Source organism: Mytilus californianus, unplaced genomic scaffold (genome assembly GCF_021869535.1).
Source record: "Mytilus californianus isolate M0D057914Y unplaced genomic scaffold, xbMytCali1.0.p SCAF_2, whole genome shotgun sequence".
In the NCBI taxonomy this organism is placed as follows: domain Eukaryota; kingdom Metazoa; phylum Mollusca; class Bivalvia; order Mytilida; family Mytilidae; genus Mytilus; species Mytilus californianus.
The window spans coordinates 131,631,462-131,654,930 of record NW_026262668.1 but is presented as its reverse complement, the minus strand read 5'-3'; the positions used below and the strand labels follow the sequence as shown (position 1 = coordinate 131,654,930).

The following is a 23,469-nucleotide window of genomic DNA, read 5'->3' as shown; positions in this document are numbered from 1 at the left end:
TTGCATATTTTACATGGGTAAAGTGCAATTGGGTCAGTCTAAGGGGAACTGCTGACAATAAATCAATGATGTTTGATAAGCAGTTGTATTAGCATGGGAACACCTTATTTTCATGGAGAATATATGGCCCCGCCCCCTCAGTCTAGGTTTATTGGACTTTGCAAATTTTGCATATTTTACATTGGTAAAAATTGCGATTAGGTCAGTCTTAGGGGAACTGCTGACAATACTGTAAATTCAGAAATTATTTGACCTTTTTATTGATGTGAATAATGCAAGTGAATGAATATCGCAGTAATTAGAACTTGCATTCTGATATCTGATACTTATATCTGTATGCAGATTTTCCTGAAATCCCAATAATTAAACTCGCATTTTAGCCCATTCTTCAAAAATTGCAATAATAAATGCACACAATAATTTCTGAATTTACAGTAATTCAATGATATTTGTATGCAGTTGAATTAGCATTGACATATATCATTAATATGAAGATTATTTGTCCCCACGCCCTTAGCCATGAGTCCATGACTATGAAACATGCAGTTTTTAAAATACTTTTATAGTTTGATGATTTAATCCCAAAATACTGAATGGATCCAAATCACTACTTTAAAAGTGCTTCATCTTAAGACACTCAAGGTCTGATGTTTGGGAAAGAAAGATGTATAAATACATTGGGGCTAGTAACAGATTAGAACATTTAAGGTTATATTCTGTTAAAAAGTGGATATTTATCAGTATGTGTGACTCCAACTACAAAGTGTCCATACCATATGTCAAGTTCTAAATTATGTCTAGACCAATGTTTTAATGCCCCACCTACAATAGTAGAGGTGCATTATATTTTTCGGTCTGTTTGTTCTTTAGTTTGTCCGTTTGTCCGTCTGTCACGCTTCAGGTTAAAGTTTTTGGTCAAGGTAGTTTTTAATGAAGTTGAAATCCAATCAACTTGAAACTTAGTACACATGTTTCCTATGATATAATCTTTCTAATTTTAATGCCAAATTTTGACCCAATTTCACGGTCCACTGAACTTGGAAAATGATAGTTCGAATGGCACATCCGTGTACTATGGACACATTCTTGTTTTTTACAAGATTGAAAAAACCCAACTCAAAACTGTATTCTATTTGATATCAGCTGGTATGGAAGTATTTTTCTATGATGCTTTATCACAAAATTTAAAAACTGGAATAAATTTAATGTAAATTTAAACAAGGAAAGACTTAGAATAAGTGAACCTCACTGTGTTGCTTAGTAATGATGCAGGAAAGTGTAACTTGTCAAAAATTAAAGATTCTTGGTTAAAATTATATTTTGATAGGCCTTGGATAGATGCAAAGACCAAGAACAGAAAATTGAAGCTTTACAGGGACCTCTAGAACAACTGAGAAAAGAGGCACAAACAGATTTTGATAGGGTAAGACATTGTTTACATTGTATCAGATATTTCTATTTATAATTGCTAGTGTGATATTTGTATATAATCTGATTTTATAAATTATTTTGCTCTGAAAGTGATATCCCCATTCTTCTTTTTTCTCTTATTTTGCAAAATTATTCCTTAGCATAGTAAAAACTTAAACCTCTTGATGATAAGTAAAGGACCATATATCTATGCTTTACTTTTTTCTCTAACTTTATTGTTGTTTCTATGCAACATTTTCATGCTTTCTGGATATCTGATATATTCAGCAGAAATACAAAACTTTTTTCATCTTTAAATGTACACAATATGTTACAAATACTGTGAATTTTTAAACCTAGAGACAAATGAAAACTGCTTCAGATTGAAGTTACACCTAGTACTATGTTAATCTTTCTCTTCAGTCGTTCTTCAAGAGATCTCCTAGCTCGGAGACTGTTGAATATTTCACTGCAACACAGTATAGGGTAAAATTAAAACTATTTTTGTGTGTAGTTTTATTTGCTAGAATATGATGTCACTGGTAAATTGGTTCCACAATTTGTAGAATATTTGAAAACTATAGACATTTGAATTCAGTGAGCTTTTTGCTGAATGCATATTGCCTGCACATTTTATATGGCTTTATAACAATACCACAAAGTCGGTTTACTTGTCATAGAATTAGGTTGTTTTTCATTGCTATATTTGAGGTTAGCTCATACAAAATTAATCTTGACACTCTTAGACAAATTTTCCACTCTAAATTATATAAGATAAGCCAATGTTGTTGCAAAAAAAGTGGAATTGTTGAATTTCTTTAAAAATTTAATTTATAAAGTTATTTATATTTTAGATATTTTAGAAACTGTTCAAAACTAAATTTACATGTCAACTGAAATTTTAAAATCTTTAAAATTTCAACTGTAATAAGAATGAAAAATTGATAAATATTTTTATGATATTAGCTGATTCAAATTAATCTGTGGTTATTATATGAGTTAGTGTGATTTGAATTAGTTGATGTTATGCACGTATAGTTGGTAAATTTGCTTCAAACAAAAGACTTGAAATGAATATGCAATACTGTTACATGGCATCACACTTTCAACCAAATCTTGAATGCTGCAATCCAAAGCAGAGGTGGCACATAACAAGGGACATCAAACATCTGCGTTTTTTATATAATGATGTACAATTTTTACCCAGTTTCATGTTAATTTTTTTAGTTTTCCATATTTTTGCTGTTGATGGAAAGGCATATTTACATAAAATATCATTTAATTATCAAAGATATCATTTCATAATCTAACTTACAACAGAATCAGTATAACTGTATTTACAAACAACCCAGACAAAACAATACACATGCAATTATTGATATTAACAGGTGAACCCTAACTACCAAGCAGCTCTGACAGCCCTTAATGTTATCAATAGAAATGATCTGGAGGAAGTGAAGTCTTTTAGAGAACCACCAGAACTTGTCAAATTTGTTGTCAAAGCATTATGTTTGTTATTCAAAGTACCACAAGAGTAAGTAATTATTTTATAATCAAAGTTTCTCTCTATTGTTCATAGTGAATTCAAAGTACCACAAGAGTAAGTAATTATTTTATAATCAAAGTTTCTCTCTATTGTTCATAGTGAGTAATTGACAATTTTATATTTTGTCATGAAAGCTTTTTTCCAAAATTACTAGAAAAGTTAAAATCATTGAAAGGTATTAAATTGTCAGAAACTGGATCCGAGTTATTTCCCCCATTTAGTTCAATGCAATATTATCATCATAGAATTCCTTTATTTGACTGCCAAATTTCAATTCCTTTTTAGCTCACCTGACCTGAAAGGTCAAGTGAGCTTTTCTCATCACTTGGCGTCCGTCGTCCGTCGTCCTGCGTCCGATGTCCGTCGTCCGTCGTCCGTAAACTTTTACAAAAATCTTCTCCTCTGAAACTATTCAAGTATCTAGTTTAAAAAATGTGTCCGATGACCCCGCCTGCCAACCAACATGGCCGACATGGCTAAAAATAGAACATAGGGGTAAAAATGCAGTTTTTGGCTTATATCTCTGAAACTAAAGCATTTAGAGCAAATCTGACATGGGGTAAAAATGTTCAAATTTTCAGATGAATCGGACAACTCGTTGTTGGGTTGCTGCCCCTGAATTGGTAATTTTAAGGAAATTTTGCTGTTTTTGGTTATTATCTTGAATATTATTATAGATAGAGATAAACTGTAAACAGCAATAATGTTCAGCAAAGTAAGATCTACAAATAAGTCAACTTGACCAAAATTGTCAGTTGACCCCTTAAGGAGTTATTGCCCTTTATAGTCAATTTTTAACCATTTTTCGTAAATTTTTGTAATCTTTTACAAAAATCTTCTCCTCTGAAACTACTAAGACAAATTTAACCAAACTTGTCCACAATCATCATTATGGTATCTAGTTTGAAAAATGTGTCCGATGACCCTGCCCACGAACCAAGATGGCCAACATGGCTAAAAAATAGTACATAGGGTAAAATGCAGTTTTTGGCTCATATCTCTGAAACCAAAGCATTTAGAGCAAATCTGATGAGGATAAAATTGTTCATTAGGTCAAGATCTATCTGCCCTGAAATTTTCAGATGAATCGGACAACCCGTTGTTGGGTTGCTGCCCCTGAATTGGTAATATTAAGGAAATTTTGCCGTTTTTGGTTATTATCTTGAATATTATTAGCTCACCTGACCTGAAAGGTCAAGTGAGCTTTTCTCATCACTTTGCGTCCGTCGTCCGTCATCCTGCATCCGTCGTCCGTCGTCCGTAAACTTTTACAAAAATCTTCTCCTCTGAAACTACTGGGCCAAATTTGACCAAACTTGGCCACAATCATCATTGGGGTATCTAGTTTAAAAAATGTGTCCGGTGACCCGGCCAACCAACCAAGATGGCGGCCATGGCTAAAAATAGAACATAGGGGTAAAATGTAGATTTTGGCTTATATCTCTGAAACCAAAGCAATTAGAGCAAATCTGACACAGGGTAAAATTGTTTATCAGGTCAAGATCTATCTGCCCTGAAATTTTCAGATGAATCGGACAACCCGTTGTTGGGTTGCTGCCCCTGAATTGGTAATTTTAAGGAAATTTTGCGTTTTTAGCTCACCTGACCTGAAAGGTCAAGTGAGCTTTTCTCATCACTTGGCGTCCGTTGTCCGTCGTCCGTCGTCTGTCGTCCGTAAACTTTTACAAAAATCTTCTCCTCTGAAACTACTGGGCCAAATGCACCCAAACTTAAACACAATCATCATTTAAGTATCTTTTTAAAAAAATGTGTTCGATGGCCCCACCTGCCAACCAACATGGCCGACATGGCTAAAAATAGAACATAGGGGTAAAAAATATAGTTTAAAGCATTTAGAGCAAATCTGACAAAGGGTAAACATGTTCATCAGGTTAAGATCTATTTGCCCTGAAATTTTCAGATGAATCGGACAACCCGTTGTTGGGTTGCTGCCCCTGAATTGGTAATTTTAAGGAAATTTTGCTGTTTTTGGTTATTATCTTGAATATTATTATAGATAGAGATAAACTGTAAACAGCAATAATGTTCAGCAAAGTAAGATCTACAAATAAGTCAACTTGACCAAAATGGTCAGTTGACCCCTTAAGGAGTTATTGCCCTTTATAGTCAATTTTTAACCATTTTTCGTAAATTTTTGTAATCTTTTACAAAAATCTTCTCCTCTGAAACTACTAAGACAAATTTAACCAAACTTGTCCACAATCATCATTAGGGTATCTAGTTTAAAAAATGTGTCCGATGACCCTGCCCGCGAACCAAGATGGCCAACATGGCTAAAAAATAGTACATAGGGTAAAATGCAGTTTTTGGCTCATATCTCTGAAACCAAAGCATTTAGAGCAAATCTGATGAGGATAAAATTGTTCATTAGGTCAAGATCTATCTGCCCTGAAATTTTCAGATGAATCGGACAACCCGTTGTTGGGTTGCTGCCCCTGAATTGGTAATTTTAAGGAAATTTTGCTGTTTTTGGTTATTATCTTGAATATTATTAGCTCACCTGACCTGAAAGGTCAAGTGAGCTTTTCTCATCACTTTGCGTCCATCGTCCGTCATCCTGCGTCCGTCGTCCGTCGTCCTTAAACTTTTACAAAAATCTTCTCCTCTGAAACTACTGGGCCAAATTTGACCAAACTTGGCCACAATCATCATTGGGGTATCTAGTTTAAAAAATGTGTCCGGTGACCCGGCCAACCAACCAAGATGGCGGCCATGGCTAAAAATAGAACATAGGGGTAAAATGTAGATTTTGGCTTATATCTCTGAAACCAAAGCATTTAGAGCAAATCTGACATGGGGTAAAATTGTTTATCAGGTCAAGATCTATCTGCCCTGAAATTTTCAGATGAATCGGACAACTCGTTGCTGGGTTGCTGCCCCTGAATTGGTAATTTTAAGGAAATTTTGCCGTTTTTGTTTATTATCTTGAATATTATTATAGATAGAGATAAACTGTAAACAGCAATAATGTTCAGCAAAGTAAGATCTACAAATAAGTCAACTTGACCAAAATGGTCAGTTGACCCCTTAAGGAGTTATTGCCCTTTATAGTCAATTTTTAACCATTTTTCGTAAATTTTTGTAATCTTTTACAAAAATCTTCACCTCTGAAACTGCTAAGACAAATTTAACAAAACTTGTCCACAATCATCATTAGGGTATCTAGTTTAAAAAATGTGTCCGATGACCCCGCCCGCGAACCAAGATGGCCGACATGGCTAAAAAATAGTACATAGGGTAAAATGCAGTTTTTGGCTCATATCTCTGAAACCAAAGCATTTAGAGCAAATCTGATGGTTTAAAATTGTTCATTAGGTCCAGATCTATCTGCCCTGAAATTTTCAGACCAATCAGGCAACACGTTGTTGGGTTGCTGCCCCTGAATTGGTAATTTTAAGAAAATTTTGCAGCTTTTGGTTATTATCTTGAATATTATTATAGATAGAGATAAACTGTAAACAGCAATAATGTACAGCAAAGTTAGATCTACAAATAAGGCAACATGACCAAATTGTCAATTGATCCCTTAAGGAGTTATTGCCCTTTATAGTCAGTTTTTTACAATTTTCATAAATTTTGTAAATTTTTGTAAATTTTTACAAAGTATTTTCCACTGTAACTACCGGGCCAAGTTCATTATAGATAGAGATAATAGTAAGGAGCAAGAATGTTCAGTAAAGTAAGATCTACAAACACATCACCATCACCAAAACACAATTTTGTCATGAATCCATCTGTGTCCTTTGTTTAATATGCACATAGACCAAGGTGAGCGACACAGGCTCTTTAGAGCCTCTAGTTCATTCTTCTTGTCCCATTTATTACTTCTAGGTGAATTCCAATACAGTTTTGATTATGAAAAAGGTGTTTATTTTCACTTTCTAGCTAGAACAGAAAATAAGATTATAACCATTTACTCAGATAATCTTCCACCATATACATTTCAGAATACCATTTAAAAATACTACAAATTTATTCACTTTTACATAACTTTCATCTCACTACAATACCTCATTTAAAAGATGGTAGATTTATCAAAGCTCCTATTCAATCTCTTATAGTTACAATTGTATATGTCCTCTAAAGATATATGATAAGGAGACGTGGTATGATTGCCAATTAGGCAACTGTCCACAGGAGACCAGAGAACAAAGATGCAAGCAACTATATGACCTTCAGCAATGAGCAAAACCAATACCTTAGTCAGCTTTGAAAGGCTTCGACATGAAAAATGTGAAACCAATGGCCTGATGTATGAAAAAAAAACAACAGAAGAAAAACAAATCTGACAAGACAGCAACCAACCACAACCATAGAGTATAACATAGTTGTCTGTTCCAAATAGTGGATTCATGACCCACATCACATAAAATATGTAAGCACTTATTATGAATTCCTTCCAAACAGTAGTTTTAAATTCTTTGAATGTGCTTTTCCTTTGGTGTCAAATATGACATTTATGTATATATTTTTACAGTTGGGAGAATGCCAAGTTATTATTGATCAGAGATAACTTTATGGATGAGATGATGTTTTATGACATTTATGTATATATTTTTACAGTTGGGAGAATGCCAAGTTATTATTAATCAGAGATAACTTTATGGATGAGATGATGTTTTTTGACATATATGTATATATTTTTACAGTTGGGAGAATGCCAAGTTATTATTGATCAGAGATAACTTTATGGATGAGATGATGTTTTATGACATTTATGTATATATTTTTACAGTTGGGAGAATGCCAAGTTATTATTGATCAGAGATAACTTAATGGATGAGATGATGTTTTATGACATTTATGTATATATTTTTACAGTTGGGAGAATGCCAAGTTATTATTAATCAGAGATAACTTTATGGATGAGATGATGTTTTATGACATTTATGTATATATTTTTACAGTTGGGAGAATGCCAAGTTATTATTAATCAGAGATAACTTTATGGATGAGATGATGTTTTATGACATTTATGTATATATTTTTACAGTTGGGAGAATGCCAAGTTATTATTGATCAGAGATAACTTTATGGATGAGATGATGTTTTTTGACATATATGTATATATTTTTACAGTTGGGAGAATGCCAAGTTATTATTGATCAGAGATAACTTTATGGATGAGATGATGTTTTTTGACATATATGTATATATTTTTACAGTTGGGAGAATGCCAAGTTATTATTGATCAGAGATAACTTTATGGATGAGATGATGTTTTATGACATTTATGTATATATTTTTACAGTTGGGAGAATGCCAAGTTATTATTAATCAGAGATAACTTTATGGATGAGATGATGTTTTTTGACAAGGACCACATTCCAGATGACATCTTTGAAGAACTAAAGACATTTGTATTTAATCCTTTGTTTGATCCTGACTTAGTCAAACAAGTCAGTTTGTCAGCAACTAACGTATGTATCTGGGTACATGCTGTATATAAATATGCCCACATACATCGTAACATGCAACCAAGATTAAGAAATCTGTTGGAACATGAGGATAAATTTACTCAGGTTTGTTAGCAATTGCTACTTATGTACAATTTTTTTTTGTTGGTTAGATCTGTTCACTTGGCAAAGTCAGAAAGATAACATTTTAAATTAATAGATCACTCATATGGTCCAAAATTTTCTGTTAACTTACAAAATAACAAAACTGCATAATTTTTGTAAAAATTAGTGAAAATAGAATTCTATAAAAATATTATTTTCTCAAAGCTTGACTATTTTCACCTGACATATTTATAAATAAACTGACAGTATTTAGCTTAGTTTTTGTCTATGTATATCATAGTAACAACTTTATTGTTTTAGGCTCAAGCTAAGCTAGGTCAGTTGAGAGTGGAAGCTAACAGAATAAAGAGTGCTCTAGAGAGGGTGATTACATCACATAAAGCTGCTGTCAAGAGAGCAAAGACAATAGAGAGGCATATGCAGGTTAGTGAGTTATGCGGTAATGTTGTAAGGTTTCTCTGGGATATCAAAATATTTGTCAATGGAAAGGTAATTGCTAATGGGAGATAATCATATTTACTGCAAGAGTAAAGCAAAATCTTGATATTTGATCTTTTAATCAAATGTGGTCGAATTTTTTTTAATTTCTCCAAGCTAATTATTTCAAATTTAAATTTTTCAATTTTGAAAGGTTTTTTATTTTACTTTTAGAAAATGCATGCTCATAGCTATATGCGAAGTCTTGAAATGCACCTGTAGACAAAATGGCAGATTTTATAGTTTTATTGGATGGCTAAAAAGGATTTTGGGACTGTTTAAAAATATTTTAATTATTAAAGTCTACAGGCTCTCAAATCGATCTGGGAGTTCATTAAACAAGATACAATTTACAGACATATTTTCGTCATTAGATGAGATATTTACATAATTCTAACATTCTAGAAACAAGAATCACCTTATCGTTAGTACACTGAAAGTGATCTTATTCTATATGTTATTAACACTGAGATATTTGTTATAGGCCATAGAGAGGAAAATAGCCAGAGCTGTAAATCTGATGGAACATATGTCTATGCAGCATTACTTGTGGAAATCTGAGTTAAGAAAGGCTCGTCGTAATGTGCTCACGTCACCTGGTGATGCTCTGATTACAGCAGCTTGTGTCTGTTATCATGGCCCTCTCGAGGATAAATGGCGGGCTGAACTTCTGCATGATTGGCAGGACAGATCTAAACACGGAAATTACAAAATGACAAAGAAACTTGGAGAAGATGTTTTCCCTTTAAGTTCCAACTTAGAGGGTTTATTTGATGGACATAAAGAATTTGACACCACTAGTAGTATGTCTCGTACTGTTACAGAAAGTAGTGTAGATAGTGAGAGTACTTTGGACATGCCGTCACTACCAGAAATAAAAACATACAAGTACCCACCTGCTGTGTATGATACCAGTAAATATTACAAATCAGAACTAAAGAAACAAGAAAGTTTTGAGTATGATCAGACACAAACTATTGAGTTTGAAGATTCCGATGATGAAGATGAGCAGAGCACATTAATGAACAGGAATAATTTTACTCTACAAGAGATTCTTAGTGATTTTGATGAGTTGAGTAATTGGCGTCTGTCCAATCTACCAACTGACCTACATTCCATACAGAATGCACTTTTGATGAGAGTGAGTTGTCACAATCGTAAGCACTGCTGGCCGATGTTGATTGACCCAGACAATCAGGCTGAATTATGGGTAAAGACAGTTCAGAATAGTAAGAATGTATTTACAGAGAAAGATGTACAAGAGAGTACTCCTGATGAATTAGATGGTGAGTTCAAAATTATTTCCTTCATATTTTCAAATTTGATTGTTTACAGTAGTTTCTGCCAAAACAGAATGAATAGTTATTTTATTTTTCCACTGTCAGTTTTATCGATTTGTTCTTGTAAAAAGTTAGACAGATGTGTTAGATTTATTTTTTTACAATTATTTATTGAATTCTTTTCTTTCTATTTCTTTTTCTCAAATTTGCAGAGGTATTTGAAAATTGCTAGAACATAATTTTTGAAAAGTTGTTTAAGGTGTGTTGAATTATGTTTTGATAAATTTTGGTAATTTTATGAATAGTATAGTTTTATTCAGGCAAACTCAAGCACATATACAAAAATTCACAAGACAAGACAATAATATAGATGCATATATACTTTTAAAATAGTATAATATATTTTAAAAACAGTGCTTAGAAAAAAGCATGGGATATCCCATAAAAGCTTACATAGTATAGCTTTTTACCAATGGGGTCCCTTGTTTGAAAATATATAAAAATAATATTTCAATTTATTGTTAAAATTTGACTTTCATAGAAAAAGAAAAAAAAATATAAACTAAAAAAAAGAAAATGTTTCTTCAAAAACATATAAATATATTAAAGGAAATCTTTCCATCAAAAAAATACAAATATTCTCAAAATTTTTTCATTTGAAAATGGTGTTTTTTGCTTTTTAAATTATTGATTTATCAACATCTACTAAGGTGTACTGTTTAAGGGTACTATAAAATGATATTATTTTAGGAATTCCCCTGGAATCCAACAGAAGTAAGAGTAGTTCAGGTCAGTTACCTCCTAGTCGAGGAACAACTCTGACATACTCTGATGTGTATACTGATGACCGTACAGCTTCTACCAATACTCTTACAACTACAGATTATACCAAGAGGTAAGATATCACAAAATATTTATAATAAATCCAATTTTGGGAGGGTAAAACTTATGACAGCTGTGAGGTAGATAAATACTTAAATTGTTTTATTATAGATTTTGCTTATATTTTCCTGAAAAAATAAATGTATAAAGTTTATTTAAAGTTTGATTAAAACATTAGATCATAGTTTTAATTTTAGAATTATTTCATTATTATTGAGTTAATAATTCTTTTATGAACACAAAACTTTAATAATAGTAACATTGGTTTTTGGCTGATATATAAGAAGTGAAAAAGTTAAATTGGGTATCTATTTGTTTTCTTATGTCATGAAAAAGTGTGCAAATTGTTTATTATCTCCCCTGAATTCAAGGTTATTTTAGAAACTATATATTTCCCCTTATTCTTTTATTCATAAATGAGTCAGTAGTTGAGATGGAGTATAGAAATAACATAGATTAAATAAGTTTACAGATTAAATACAATTTGTAAAGTTGTGTATTTCAGAGAGGACAGTGTTAGAGTTCATTTTCAATCAGATGAGTCGTAAGTCAGCTGATCGCTCTTTTTCTTGTAGTGGGAGTTATAATTTAGTAGTTTTCAGCTAATCAAATTTAACATTTATGAGAAGCAATGCAAAAGTATACTGCAGTATCTGCGTGCAGAAATCAGTTTTGAATGATTATTTCTTGTTAAAGGCTTTAGGCATGTTTACTTATCACAATATACGCTCTCATCTTTACTCTGTCAGTTTACCATTCATCTTTTTATTAACCTGATATCTTCTGAAAATAGATGCTAAGTCATGTGACTTATCTTGATGTGTTTACTTACATTAAATTAGTGTGATTTTCTTTAGTTGACTGGTTTACCCTCAAAGATGTACAAGTATCTAATATGTTGTAGTCATTATTTATTATTTAAAGTAAAAAGCATTAGTAGTTAATAAAATTAGAAACTAATTTTCCAACGCTCACTGGTAAAGTTGACCTGAGGTTGGATTGTTTTATTCTTTTTAGGTTTCTTTTTGGTCATAGAGTTCCACAAGTTTTGAAGTATTTATTAATCCTTGTCTACTAATTTTGAGGTTTGAGAGTTCCTGATGAAGGTAAAGCCAAAAGAGTGCTTCAGACTCACCAATTTTATCAAGCATTATTTTAATGTTATACTCCTCCAAACATTTTTGCTGGCATAACTTAATTTTAACTAACAGTTGATTTGTTATGATTGCAGTACAATGGGAAGACATTCTCGTAACACATGGAACAGTGAAGAACTTCGTCCTGTCACCTCTGTTACTAATAGTTGGGAAAACTTCAGTCTACATACAGAACAGAACTTAGATCGTCCAGCTAGTAATTTGTGGATAATAGAAGCGGATGATCCTTCACTGGACAGTAAACTTATAAATGCCATTGTACACGGTAAGTCGAGATACTTTTCATACTTGTAGACTAGTTGAAAATATAGAATTGTTTGATAGAACTTTATGTACTTGTATATAGTTGATGTTGATTCCTTAATGAATGTTTATCTTTTATCATGACTGAGGATCAATTGACCGTTAAATAGTTATTTCTAAACTCCAGTAAATTGTAATTGTACTATATTAAATCAATTTGACAATGCACTGAAATGTTAACAAGCTTTACTTAACTCAATCATGTAGCTTAAACCTACAAATAAAGTTTAAATTAGTTACCTGGGTCAACCCAATCACAAGCATATCTTAGATATACTTATCCCTCGTAGATATAATTGTTATTATACCCCACGCAATGAGTTGCGGAGGGTATAATGTTTTTGACCCGTCCGTCAGTCCTGTTTCTTGTCATCGCAACTCCCCTCAAACCACACAACAGAATTTCATGAAACCTTTTTAGATAATAAGGAGATACTACGTAGATGTGCATATCGACAGGAAATTACGATTCAATTTTTTTTCCAGGAGTTACGCCCCTTTGAACTTACTTGCCCAATATACTACTGCAACCTTTTGTCATCGCAACTCCTCTCAAACCACACAACAGAATTTCATGAAACTGTGTAGATAATAAGGACATACTATGTAGATGTGCATATTGACAGGAAATTATGATTCAATTTTTTTTTCTTATACAATTTTTTTTTTCTTACACTTATTTTATTTCTCCAATGACAATGTGGGGACGTGGGGTATGTGAGCGCGCTCACTAAGGTTTCTTTCATTTCAGATTCTTTATGTCTCAGAACTCAATTTTTGTTTCTAACATCTTGAAAAGTAAACTTGCCAAAACAAAAATTTAAACAAATCACCATTTTGTCAATTAAAGTACTTTTTGCAGTACTTTGGAGTTTGGAATATCAGATAACATAATTTCTTTTGAATTTTTTTGGTAAATTTGCATGATAAGAAATTTCTCTGATCTTTGTTGATGACTTGGTGCATGTACATTATAGAAACAATATAATACCATATGGCAAAAAGTTGTTTATAAAGGAAAAGTATTTTACTTATTTTGTGTATAATTTTACACAATTTTGTTAGATATAAACATATAATGTATATGTTTGATCCTATAAACTTTTAAATGTCATTCAGAATGTTAACAAAACAAATCTGACTCATAAACAATTTGCACAAGAACAAGAAATATAATTTAATTCATAGACATGGAGAGGAAGCCCTTAAACCTATTAATAGGATTCATTCTTATTTGTTTTTTATTTAGGTATAACTATTCTGATTACACATATTGAGAGGAAATCCTTAGATCCAGTATTTAGAGGTTTATTGCTGAAACATTTCTTTGTTGACAAGGAAGGAAATAAAATCATAAAAGTTGGAACATACGAGTTCAGATATCATCCAGACTTTAAACTTTACCTTAGTACATCTGTACCACTCTTCCTAAAAGGTAAATATACTAGATAGGGGAGACAACTTAGTGGTGTTTCACAACTTTAAAGGTAAATTGGGTGTCTTATATAAAAAAATTATAGAACATTTTTTGTATTGATTCAATTTCTTCAACTTTGCCTTATAAGGGGAGATAACTCATATATTTTATCTTAAATCTTTCTATCACATAAAATTATGTTTCTTTTTCATTTTTAATTTATACAAAATCTGACAATTTTGTACATCCTGTAGCCTGAAAAAAGCTCTGTAGCCCATACTTTTTATTATATTTCTGAAAAAAGCATGACAGAAACTACATTTTGGCAAATTATTGAAAAATTCTATCGATTTTAGTTAGTCCCCTGATCTACCTTTAACATATTATCCATTGTAAAAAAATTTAGTGACAGGAATTTTCCGGCCTCAAAACAGCAGAGCCAGAAAATGAACATTTATGGCAAGAATTAATAAAATTTCATTAGGTACCATATAAATTTGATATTGTAGGTGATGGACTACACAGTATCCCAATACACAGAATGTGTGTAATAAACATGGCCCTCAGTGATGAAGCTATAATGAACCACTTACTTAGTGAAACAATGAAAGTAGAGAAGAAAGAATTTGAAGGACAAAAACGATCCAATGAAAATGACATTATCTTGCATAGACAAAGGCTAGCTAAAGAACATGTAAGTTGTTAATTCCCACCTATGGTTGTAGGAGGCTTATGTAGCATCAGGTTCGTTCGAGAAGGGGCATTTAGATCTTAATTGTGTTCATTATTGGTGTAACACAGCCTTATACAACTTATTTAAATGGACAGTGAAATAATCATGGTTGGTAAATTTTGTGGTAGATTGCAATTGGCAAACAAAGCAAAAACTTTGAGATATATAACATTTACTATTTGACAGAAATTAAAGGAAATTTACAGTTCTGTTATCCTATTTGTTTTATCAATTGAAATCTGTACAAGAACAGCTTTCTTAAAAATTATGTGTTCCACAATATAATTGTCAAACATCTTATTGTGACAACATAATACATGAACTATAATTAAATATTGATGTTATTATATATTTTCTATACAGGAACTGATCAGAGAGAAGACCTTGAACTTGGATGGACCACTGCTGGAAGATCAGACAATGCTGAATTCTCTGCTAGCTTGCCATGAGGAAATTCATAAGAACAAGCAAATACTAGAAGAAACTCGTTTCATGGGAGACCACTTGGAAGAGAAATTTGCACACTATCGTATAATGATCACACACATAACTGTTTTATACAACATGATAAAGAAGATGTGTGTGTTACATCCTTACTATTACCTACCATTCAGTACATTTGTGGAGATCTTTAGTTGTGTAATGACAAGTAGGGACAGGGGCAAAGGAAGTGTGGGTGAGTAAACTGTAACCTTTGACCCAACATTGAGTACTAAGGGACATTCTATCTGGTAACTTATGTAAAAACATTATCAAACAAACAAATCAACTTTAAAAAGATCACTTTTATGCAGATCAAGTTTTGTTTGATTGGTAAATTCTATTTTTTTCAAAACATTACTTCTATTTATCATCTACTACTGCTATTTCAAGATTTTCAGATTTTGTTGTGAAGTAGTAACCATTGTATAATTATCAGTATTACATTTGTCAAAGCTATGTTACATTTATTGTTGGTTTTTTTTTTGTAACACAGGGGCACCTCAAGCAAGAGCACAAGAGTTAGCAGATGCCTCATCAGCAGCCATCTTTAAATATGTCTCTATGATGATGTTTGAACAGCACTATCAATTGCTTCAGTTACTGGTTTCCATGGAGAGGTTAAGAATGTCTGGAAAAGCTACAACCAAGGAACTAAGTTTATTTATCAATAATTTTGATAAACAAGGAATAGATGAGCTGTCTTTGATGGACAGTAAACCAGTTTGGATGGCAGGACAGGTAAACCTACATGCACAAGTATAAAAATAGGAGGCTGTTAATTGTATAATGGAATGTTGTTGATTCATCAGGACTCAGGAGATAACTTTGTTATATATATAACAAACAAACATCTAATGGGGCCAATAATTGCATTTAATTATTTTTGCTAACTATAGTTGATATATCATAAATGAGTGAATTATTGGTGGTCTGTTTACGATATTGTATTTTTACTTATATCATAAATGAATCATCTTCGCTAGCCAAGGGTTACAATCCAGTCCCCTCCTCTCCACCTTTGGCAGATTTAGCCAACATTTGTAATTACAATGCTGCGCCATCTACCGGTAGATTAAAGTCACGGCCCATTTGACTACACCGTTCTTGACCAATGGCAGCACTTGAACTCTCTTCAGTGGGGAGGTGTAAAAACTGTTGTGTCTATTGTTTACAAATTTCGTGAAGCAGGAAACGAAAATATAGGTTGACATTCCAACATATGCGCTTGAAACATACCCAGGAACTTCAATTAGTTGATTAAGAACTTTAAAATTGTCACAAAATATCGTCCTATGTTTTGGGGGTAAAGACTTGTTGCACAATCAGCATGTGGCAATTGTTTATTTACATCTTTGTCGAGCCTGCGACTTCTGTCGCAGAAAGCTCTACATGGGGATAGTGATCCGGTGACAGGTGCGACAGCGTTATTTAACTTTTTAAAAGCTTAATATTTTAGAAGGTAGAAGACCTGGATCCTTCATACTTTGTATATAGATGCCTTATGATATGAAGTTTCCGTCTGTCATATGTCCATTATCCTTAACCTCATTTTCATGGTTCAGTGACTACTTGAAAAAAAAAGTTCAGATTTTTTGTAATGTTAATTTCTCTCTTATTATGAGTAAAAGGATAACTATATTTGGTTTGTGCGTACTTTGCAAGGTCCTCATGCCTGTCAGACAGTTTTCACTTGACCTCAACCTCATTTCATGGATCAGTGAACAAGGTTAAGTTTTTGTGGTCAAGTCCATATATCAGATACTATGAGCAATAGGTCTACTATATTTAGTGTATGTAATGATTGTAAGGTGTACATGTCCAACTGGCAGGTGTCATCTGACCTTGACCTCATTTTCATGGTTCAGTGGCAAAAGTTAAGTTTTTGTGTTTTGGTCTGTTTTTTTAATACTGTATGCAATAGGTCAACTATATTTGGTGTATGGAAATATTTTACGATGTACATGTCAGTCTGGCAGGTTTTATTTGACCTTGACCTCATTTTCATGGTTCGTTGCTCAATGTTAAGTTTTGGTCTGTTTTTCTAATACTGTATGCAATAGATCAACTATATTTGGTGTATGGAATGATTGTAAGGTGTATATGTCTGTCTGGCAGGTATCATCTAGTGTTGTTCCGATGATCAGAATAAGTCGGAAATCAGTTGGTTGGGCTTCGCGATGTCGATAATCGATTGGGATTTTGTTCAATCGATTGTCGTTATAGTTTCCGTACTTTTAGCATATCAACTTCTGGTCCGTTTCCGGTTTGCATATTACATGCGAACAAATTAACGAAAAATATCAGTAGATGACAATAACAATCAAACATCCTATAATTAAGGACATAAGCAATTTCTTTCTTTATAAACGCGGTAAAAGCATTGATTTTACAGATTGATCGTATGTTATTTAAAATAAATGACTTTTTATGAAATACTTTCTTCCAATTCTGGTACTGTAAATGTTACTCGAGAGCGTACATCAATTCATTCTGATTTTCAACAAAATAAATTTGTTGCTACATTAAAACGTGGTGCAAACTGCTTTTTATTATTGTTTCATCCATTTGTTGTGTAAAAACGTCATATTTCTTCCCAAATTGCTTCTCAAACATCGTTTATTTTTGAAAATTTTCCCAGTTTATCAGCCATTGAAATATATACGTATCACGGATCGGATACGGACCAACTATGAAAGAATTCCGCATTCTTACGATTATAAGAACAGACGCACGAACGACACAGCTGACAGAAGGATAATGATCACAAAAGTGAAAATATGAATACCACACGAATTAACAGATATTGGTTGGTTCCCCTTAGTTAAATGTATATATTTCAATGCAAATGCCTTGTTTTATTTATTGATTAATTTTGAATTGCTTAAAGTTAAATACTTTATACTATGATGTCTTTTTTACTGAGAAGCATTCAAATTTTGATAAAGCTATGTATTTAAAATTATAATGTGAATGATACCATTGAAATTTAAAAATTTTAGTGTCATATTTGGTAAATGTTGTAATTATAAGACAATTGAAAATAAGTTCAATCTGAATCTGAATTCTTCTTGATTCACTGTTTTAATTACTAAATAAAATATGAAAAGGAAACAAAAGATCAAATATGAAGATATAAAACTCTGCAATGATATGGAATATACGCATAAGACATGTACAATGTGGCTAAATGCATGATTTCATTTAAAAAAAGGACAAAGTATAATGATGCGATTATAACCCATAGTCAGTTGGTTGCTGTCAACCGATAGTAATAGATAATCGGTTAGTAATTTCAACCGATTATCCAACACTAGTATCATCTGACCTTCACCTCATTTTCATGGTTCATTGGTCAATTTTCAGTTTTCCTGGTCAACTTTGTTTCTTAGATATTATAAGCAATAGGTCAACTATATTTGATGCATGGAATGATTTTAAGGTGTACATGTCTGTCTGGCAGGGTTCATCTGACCTTGACCTCATTTTATGGTTCATTGGTCAATATATAATTTCCATGGTTTGGTCTGTTTCTTTTTTACTATAAGCAATAGGTCATTTATATTTGGTGTATGGAATGATTGTATTAAAGGTATACATGTATTTCTGGCTTGGTTTATCTGACCTTGACCTCATTTTTTTGGATCATAAATGTAAATGTGATACTTGTAGTAAAACTTCATATTTAGGACTTTCAACATAAAATCAATGGTCAGTATAGTAGGCAAAACATTTCAGCGTGTGCACTCTTGTCTATATTTACACGTGATCATCTTAAAGGCGCTTTTTGATTGGATGCAGCCAATTACAACTGCTACCAATGGAAATCATTATCTCGTGGATCCGAAATTCTATCTTAATCTGCCACGGGTGGAGAGGAGGGGACTGGATCGTAACCCTTGGCTAGCGAAGATGTAAATGAATAAACTTCTATGAAAGTTCAGATATCTTTTGCTGATATCATTAATGAGTGAACTGATTTGTTGTCTGTTGCTTACATTAAATGTTATAATATTATAGATCTGGATAGATTGTTTAGTGCTAGAACAACTTCACCATTGTTATCATGGTTTGAGGAAGTCTTTGGTACAGAATAGCATACAGTGGCAGGAGTACTTTCAGGTAGGAGATACATACCATTTCTTATTTACTTGTGCTAATAGTTAATTCATAGACTTATAATTACCCAATTTAGTTATCATAGAGGTTAATAAGAAAGAATTTATCTACAAAACTAAAATGAAGTCAATTTGTTTATTTTATGTAAAATCTTTATTTTCAGACCATTATTTTTTCTATTTTTTTATGTCGACAGATTCTTTTTTAAAAATGTTGGTTTGTGCTGATTATGATGAATTTGAATCAAGTTTTTTTCTTGGTTTTTCAGCATCCCATAGCTATAATGAACCCAGTGCCTGGTATGACTATGCAGGAGCTATCAGTATTCCAGAAATGTATTTTGTGGAAAATTTGTGCACCTCAAAGGGTAAATAGTTTAATATTACATAGTTTTTATGAAGTTTTTGTCTCACCTGAGATAAAATTCATGGTAGACTAGATTTTTATATCAACTTTTTGCTTTCAGCAGCATAATTGGCAATTTGCAAATATATTAACATATTACCAATATATGTTAATAACGAAATCTCTAAAAGATAACCTAGAGCTTTTCAAGGTTCATGTCTGTCTTCTTCAAAAGAACTTTACTAATTGTATAATTACAACTTTTATCATCTTAATGAACAAAATCATAGTTCACAATCAAAATCTTATATCACACATTATTTCTTTACCATTAATAAAGTTCTGCTGATTTAGACTGGCATGACCATCAAAAGCTCTGTGTTATCTTAAACATATTTAAAAGTTTTTGTTATTTACTCAATGTCAGAAACTTTGACTATATATGCATATGTATATATAGATTTTTACATTGGTACCAGTGGATTATCGGATTTATCCAATCCAGATAGTTAAATTATCAAATTTTAAAGTCCAAGCCTTGGTAAGGACTTTAAAATTTGATAATTTAACAATTGAGATTGGACAAATTCCATAATTCATGAGTAACTATGTGAGAATCTGTTTCTCTAATGATTATCAAATAAATTTTCAATTTTGATAATGCCTTCCACATTCCTGATTTCTAGGTCATACAAATATAAGGTTGTCAATTTCTCTGATACCTGTTAGCACATTTCGATTCATTATAGAGCTGGTAAAAGTTATGACCTTTTAACTTGGACAACAATCTACTAAGATCATCGGCAACCACAAGTTGATTAAATTTTTTTAAACAATGGGTCCAGAAAGGGTTGAATTGCCAAAAAATTATCGAAATTGACATCTTTTACCTTTTGTATGACCTAGAAATCACGAATAGTACTGCAACTGACCTCGAAAAAGACGCTTAGTTAACGAGTTTAATGTTCCGGAATAACACACGGCCGCAAATTGTTTTAAATGATAGAATAATATCTATATTTTATTTTCCGTCTGGTCGTAAAAAGTTTCTATGGTCACATTTTTGTATTTTAGCCCTTTAATGGGGTACCCCTCAATTTACGGTTTTGGGTATTCACTTTAAAATCCCAAAACTAAATGTTTTTGTTAAATTTCCCGCCACTTTCGTAAAAATTTTCGATGCACATATCATCTAGGATCATTTGAATGATGAAGCCATAAATATAATACCATCCCCGAGTAAAACTTTCAAACTTAAAGTTGACTGTTTTCAGATGGAAATTTAACGCGTTTTTCTTTGAAAACGAGAAAACATATGATTCAAAAACAGTATTAGACATTTGAGAGGACAAAATGTATTATTGCAATACTGCATGCAAATTTTGTTGGGCAAATTCCAAACAATTTTGTCAAAAACTCAAAAATAAAAACATCATTTGTACCTTTTTTAATTACGGAAATTTCCTATCCGTCAATCAGCTCCACCATTTATTTTTTCCTTAACAATGAATTTGATAGTTTCGATGAAATTATGTACATTTTCTAGGATAAGTTAATTTATTTTTGAGAGATTTGAATATATATAGTAGTTCTTTCGTGTATTTTCTGTTAATAAGTTATATTTTAGTTAATAAAATTTTGACTTTTTATAAAAGTTAACCAAATCCTTCGGATAAGTTGTTTTTCCGGATAATGACTAGTTGATATTGTGTGGGAAAAATACATTGTATGTCAATGTTCAACCTCAAAGCAATAAATATGCATGCAAGCGGTTCGGGGGAAAGTACTATTGAAGTTTTGCAGAGATTTGGTGTGTAACAAGGTAATGATACAACCAACTTCTCTTGATATTCTGCTTTTCTTGGGCGAAAGAGTTGTGAATCATCAGTGATGTTATAAGACTTACACCAGAAGGCAAAATTGTTGCTTCTTTTAATTAGAAACAACAGAAAGCCATATATGTGATCAAACTGATGCACATGTATCCTCACAACCTGACACTTTTATTCGATCTCGCGCTCAGTTTCCTCCTTGTAGTTTGGCTTTAAAAATTACAGAAAACTACACAAAACTGAGTCGTCTGAACGTGTTGACGGTCATTTGAGGTGTGCTTGTGTGAGTAATCATTTATCCATGCATGGCATGGTAAAGATAATCGCGAGTACAAATTTATTTTCAAATTCAGTCTACCTTTCAGCATGCATCACCAAGTACTTATTGAAGTCAACACCTGTGTAATCAGGTAAAACAGTTACTAAAATTAGAATTTGAAATTGGTTGTAAGTAATGGTCTGTTCTTTCCTCATGTAGCACATCCTCGAAATATACCGATCACTTTCACCCAAGATTGTCTCTGATGCTTACCAAACTGCAAAACTCCAGAACTAACTAACTAGATATAATGGCACCTTACAATTCAGACACAGCAAGGCCAATGGATATCAAATATAGAGTTTAGCTCTGAATTCAATGTAGGGGATGCCATATCTGTTGCAGGAAAATTGAAGTCTATGTTAAGACTTTCAGAATTACACCAAGGTCTGTCTGAAGATATCAAGGATACATAAAAAGAAGAACAATTACTTCACTGTGCCGCCAGCGCTCTTATGAGCTCGTTGGATGTTTCTATGGAAAAGATGCCTGTATCGCTTTTGTAGTTCATTTGTTAGTTAATTGATAAAAAATCACACAAAGGCGCTTCTGAACCGTATTTTGTCCCTAAAGATAACAAAAAATCGTAAATGTATGGCTATTAGAAAATAAATCGTTTCTGTATCAACATTCGTCCCATTACATTTGGGATTGACCGTGCAGTTATATCATGAATATGGGAATATGGGTCACGAATATTGATAGAAACTTTGTACTCACATGTCTTTTGTGTTTCCTATGCAGAGGTAAGACTATACCTGACAAGCATTGCCATGCACGAGTTTGGCCGAATCAAGACGGTATTTTCGCTCCAGATTGCATTGTTGCAAAACACCAAGGGGGATGTTTGATACAAAAAGGTGCTGACAATATAGTCACCAACACGGAGACAATTGATAGTAAGGAACGTTTCATTCCATGGCACGAGCAGACTTTCAGGTTTCTCGCTGCATTGAGGACCCACTGGTAGCCTTCGGCTGTTGTCTGCTCTATGGTCGGGTTGTTGTCTCTTTCGGACACATTCCCCATTTCCATTCTCAATTTTATTATCAATCCGCAATTGAATCCAGAATGCGTCAGATGAAAGTGAAGAGAGGTCAAGATAACACTTTTCAATTGACTGACAGTGCATCATCGTTGGCGCCTGTTTCATTATACCGAAGGTAATAGAGGTCCTGTTCGTGTTCCGAATTCTTTCAAAAATTCGACCGGGAAGACAAAAGTGGATAAACCCCATCATTTGTCATGTGACAAATGTCATCAGATTACTTACAGGATTATCTGTGTACCTGCTAAGGCAAATCTTTGTGCTCAAAAGCTGTGTTTGCTTTCAACAAACTCTGTTGTAAATATAATACGCATGCTGAATCCGCATATGATGACGAATTGATTGATTAACATCCCTGTTTAATAGGGATGTCAACGAGTACTCGAGTACTCGAGTATCGCTCGGTAGTACCGAGTATCGAATACCAAAATGATACTCGACTAATCGGTTTTTGTTAGAATGGTGCACATTGCCATCTATTATGAAAAAAAAAAATTATTAAGAGAAATTAATTAAAATCAAAATACGTTTAAAATGTTTGTTCTTAATTGTTAATTAGAGTTCCTCCTGGCAAAGGT

General features: G+C 32.6%; 1 protein-coding gene across 24 annotated transcripts in view; it reads left to right on the top strand.

Moving 5' to 3' along the window:
• LOC127731051 (dynein heavy chain domain-containing protein 1-like) overlaps nt 1-23,469 on the top strand; it is a 143,388-nt gene that overhangs the window by 104,202 nt on the left and 15,717 nt on the right. For 20 of the 24 annotated variants that reach the window (XM_052239851.1, XM_052239839.1, XM_052239835.1 and 17 more), the window contains 15 exons: nt 1,328-1,423; nt 1,834-1,896; nt 2,799-2,944; nt 8,229-8,499; nt 8,800-8,922; nt 9,461-10,262; nt 11,007-11,151; nt 11,644-11,682; nt 12,370-12,560; nt 13,848-14,033; nt 14,525-14,709; nt 15,112-15,424; nt 15,725-15,969; nt 19,249-19,350; nt 19,616-19,714. In XM_052239851.1, the coding sequence (XP_052095811.1) occupies nt 1,328-1,423; nt 1,834-1,896; nt 2,799-2,944; nt 8,229-8,499; nt 8,800-8,922; nt 9,461-10,262; nt 11,007-11,151; nt 11,644-11,682; nt 12,370-12,560; nt 13,848-14,033; nt 14,525-14,709; nt 15,112-15,424; nt 15,725-15,969; nt 19,249-19,350; nt 19,616-19,714 (3,006 nt within the window). The remainder of the gene's footprint in view (nt 1-1,327; nt 1,424-1,833; nt 1,897-2,798; nt 2,945-8,228; nt 8,500-8,799; nt 8,923-9,460; nt 10,263-11,006; nt 11,152-11,643; nt 11,683-12,369; nt 12,561-13,847; nt 14,034-14,524; nt 14,710-15,111; nt 15,425-15,724; nt 15,970-19,248; nt 19,351-19,615; nt 19,715-23,469) is intronic. The other 4 variants (XM_052239850.1, XM_052239830.1, XM_052239852.1 and 1 more) reach the window with 2 other exon arrangements.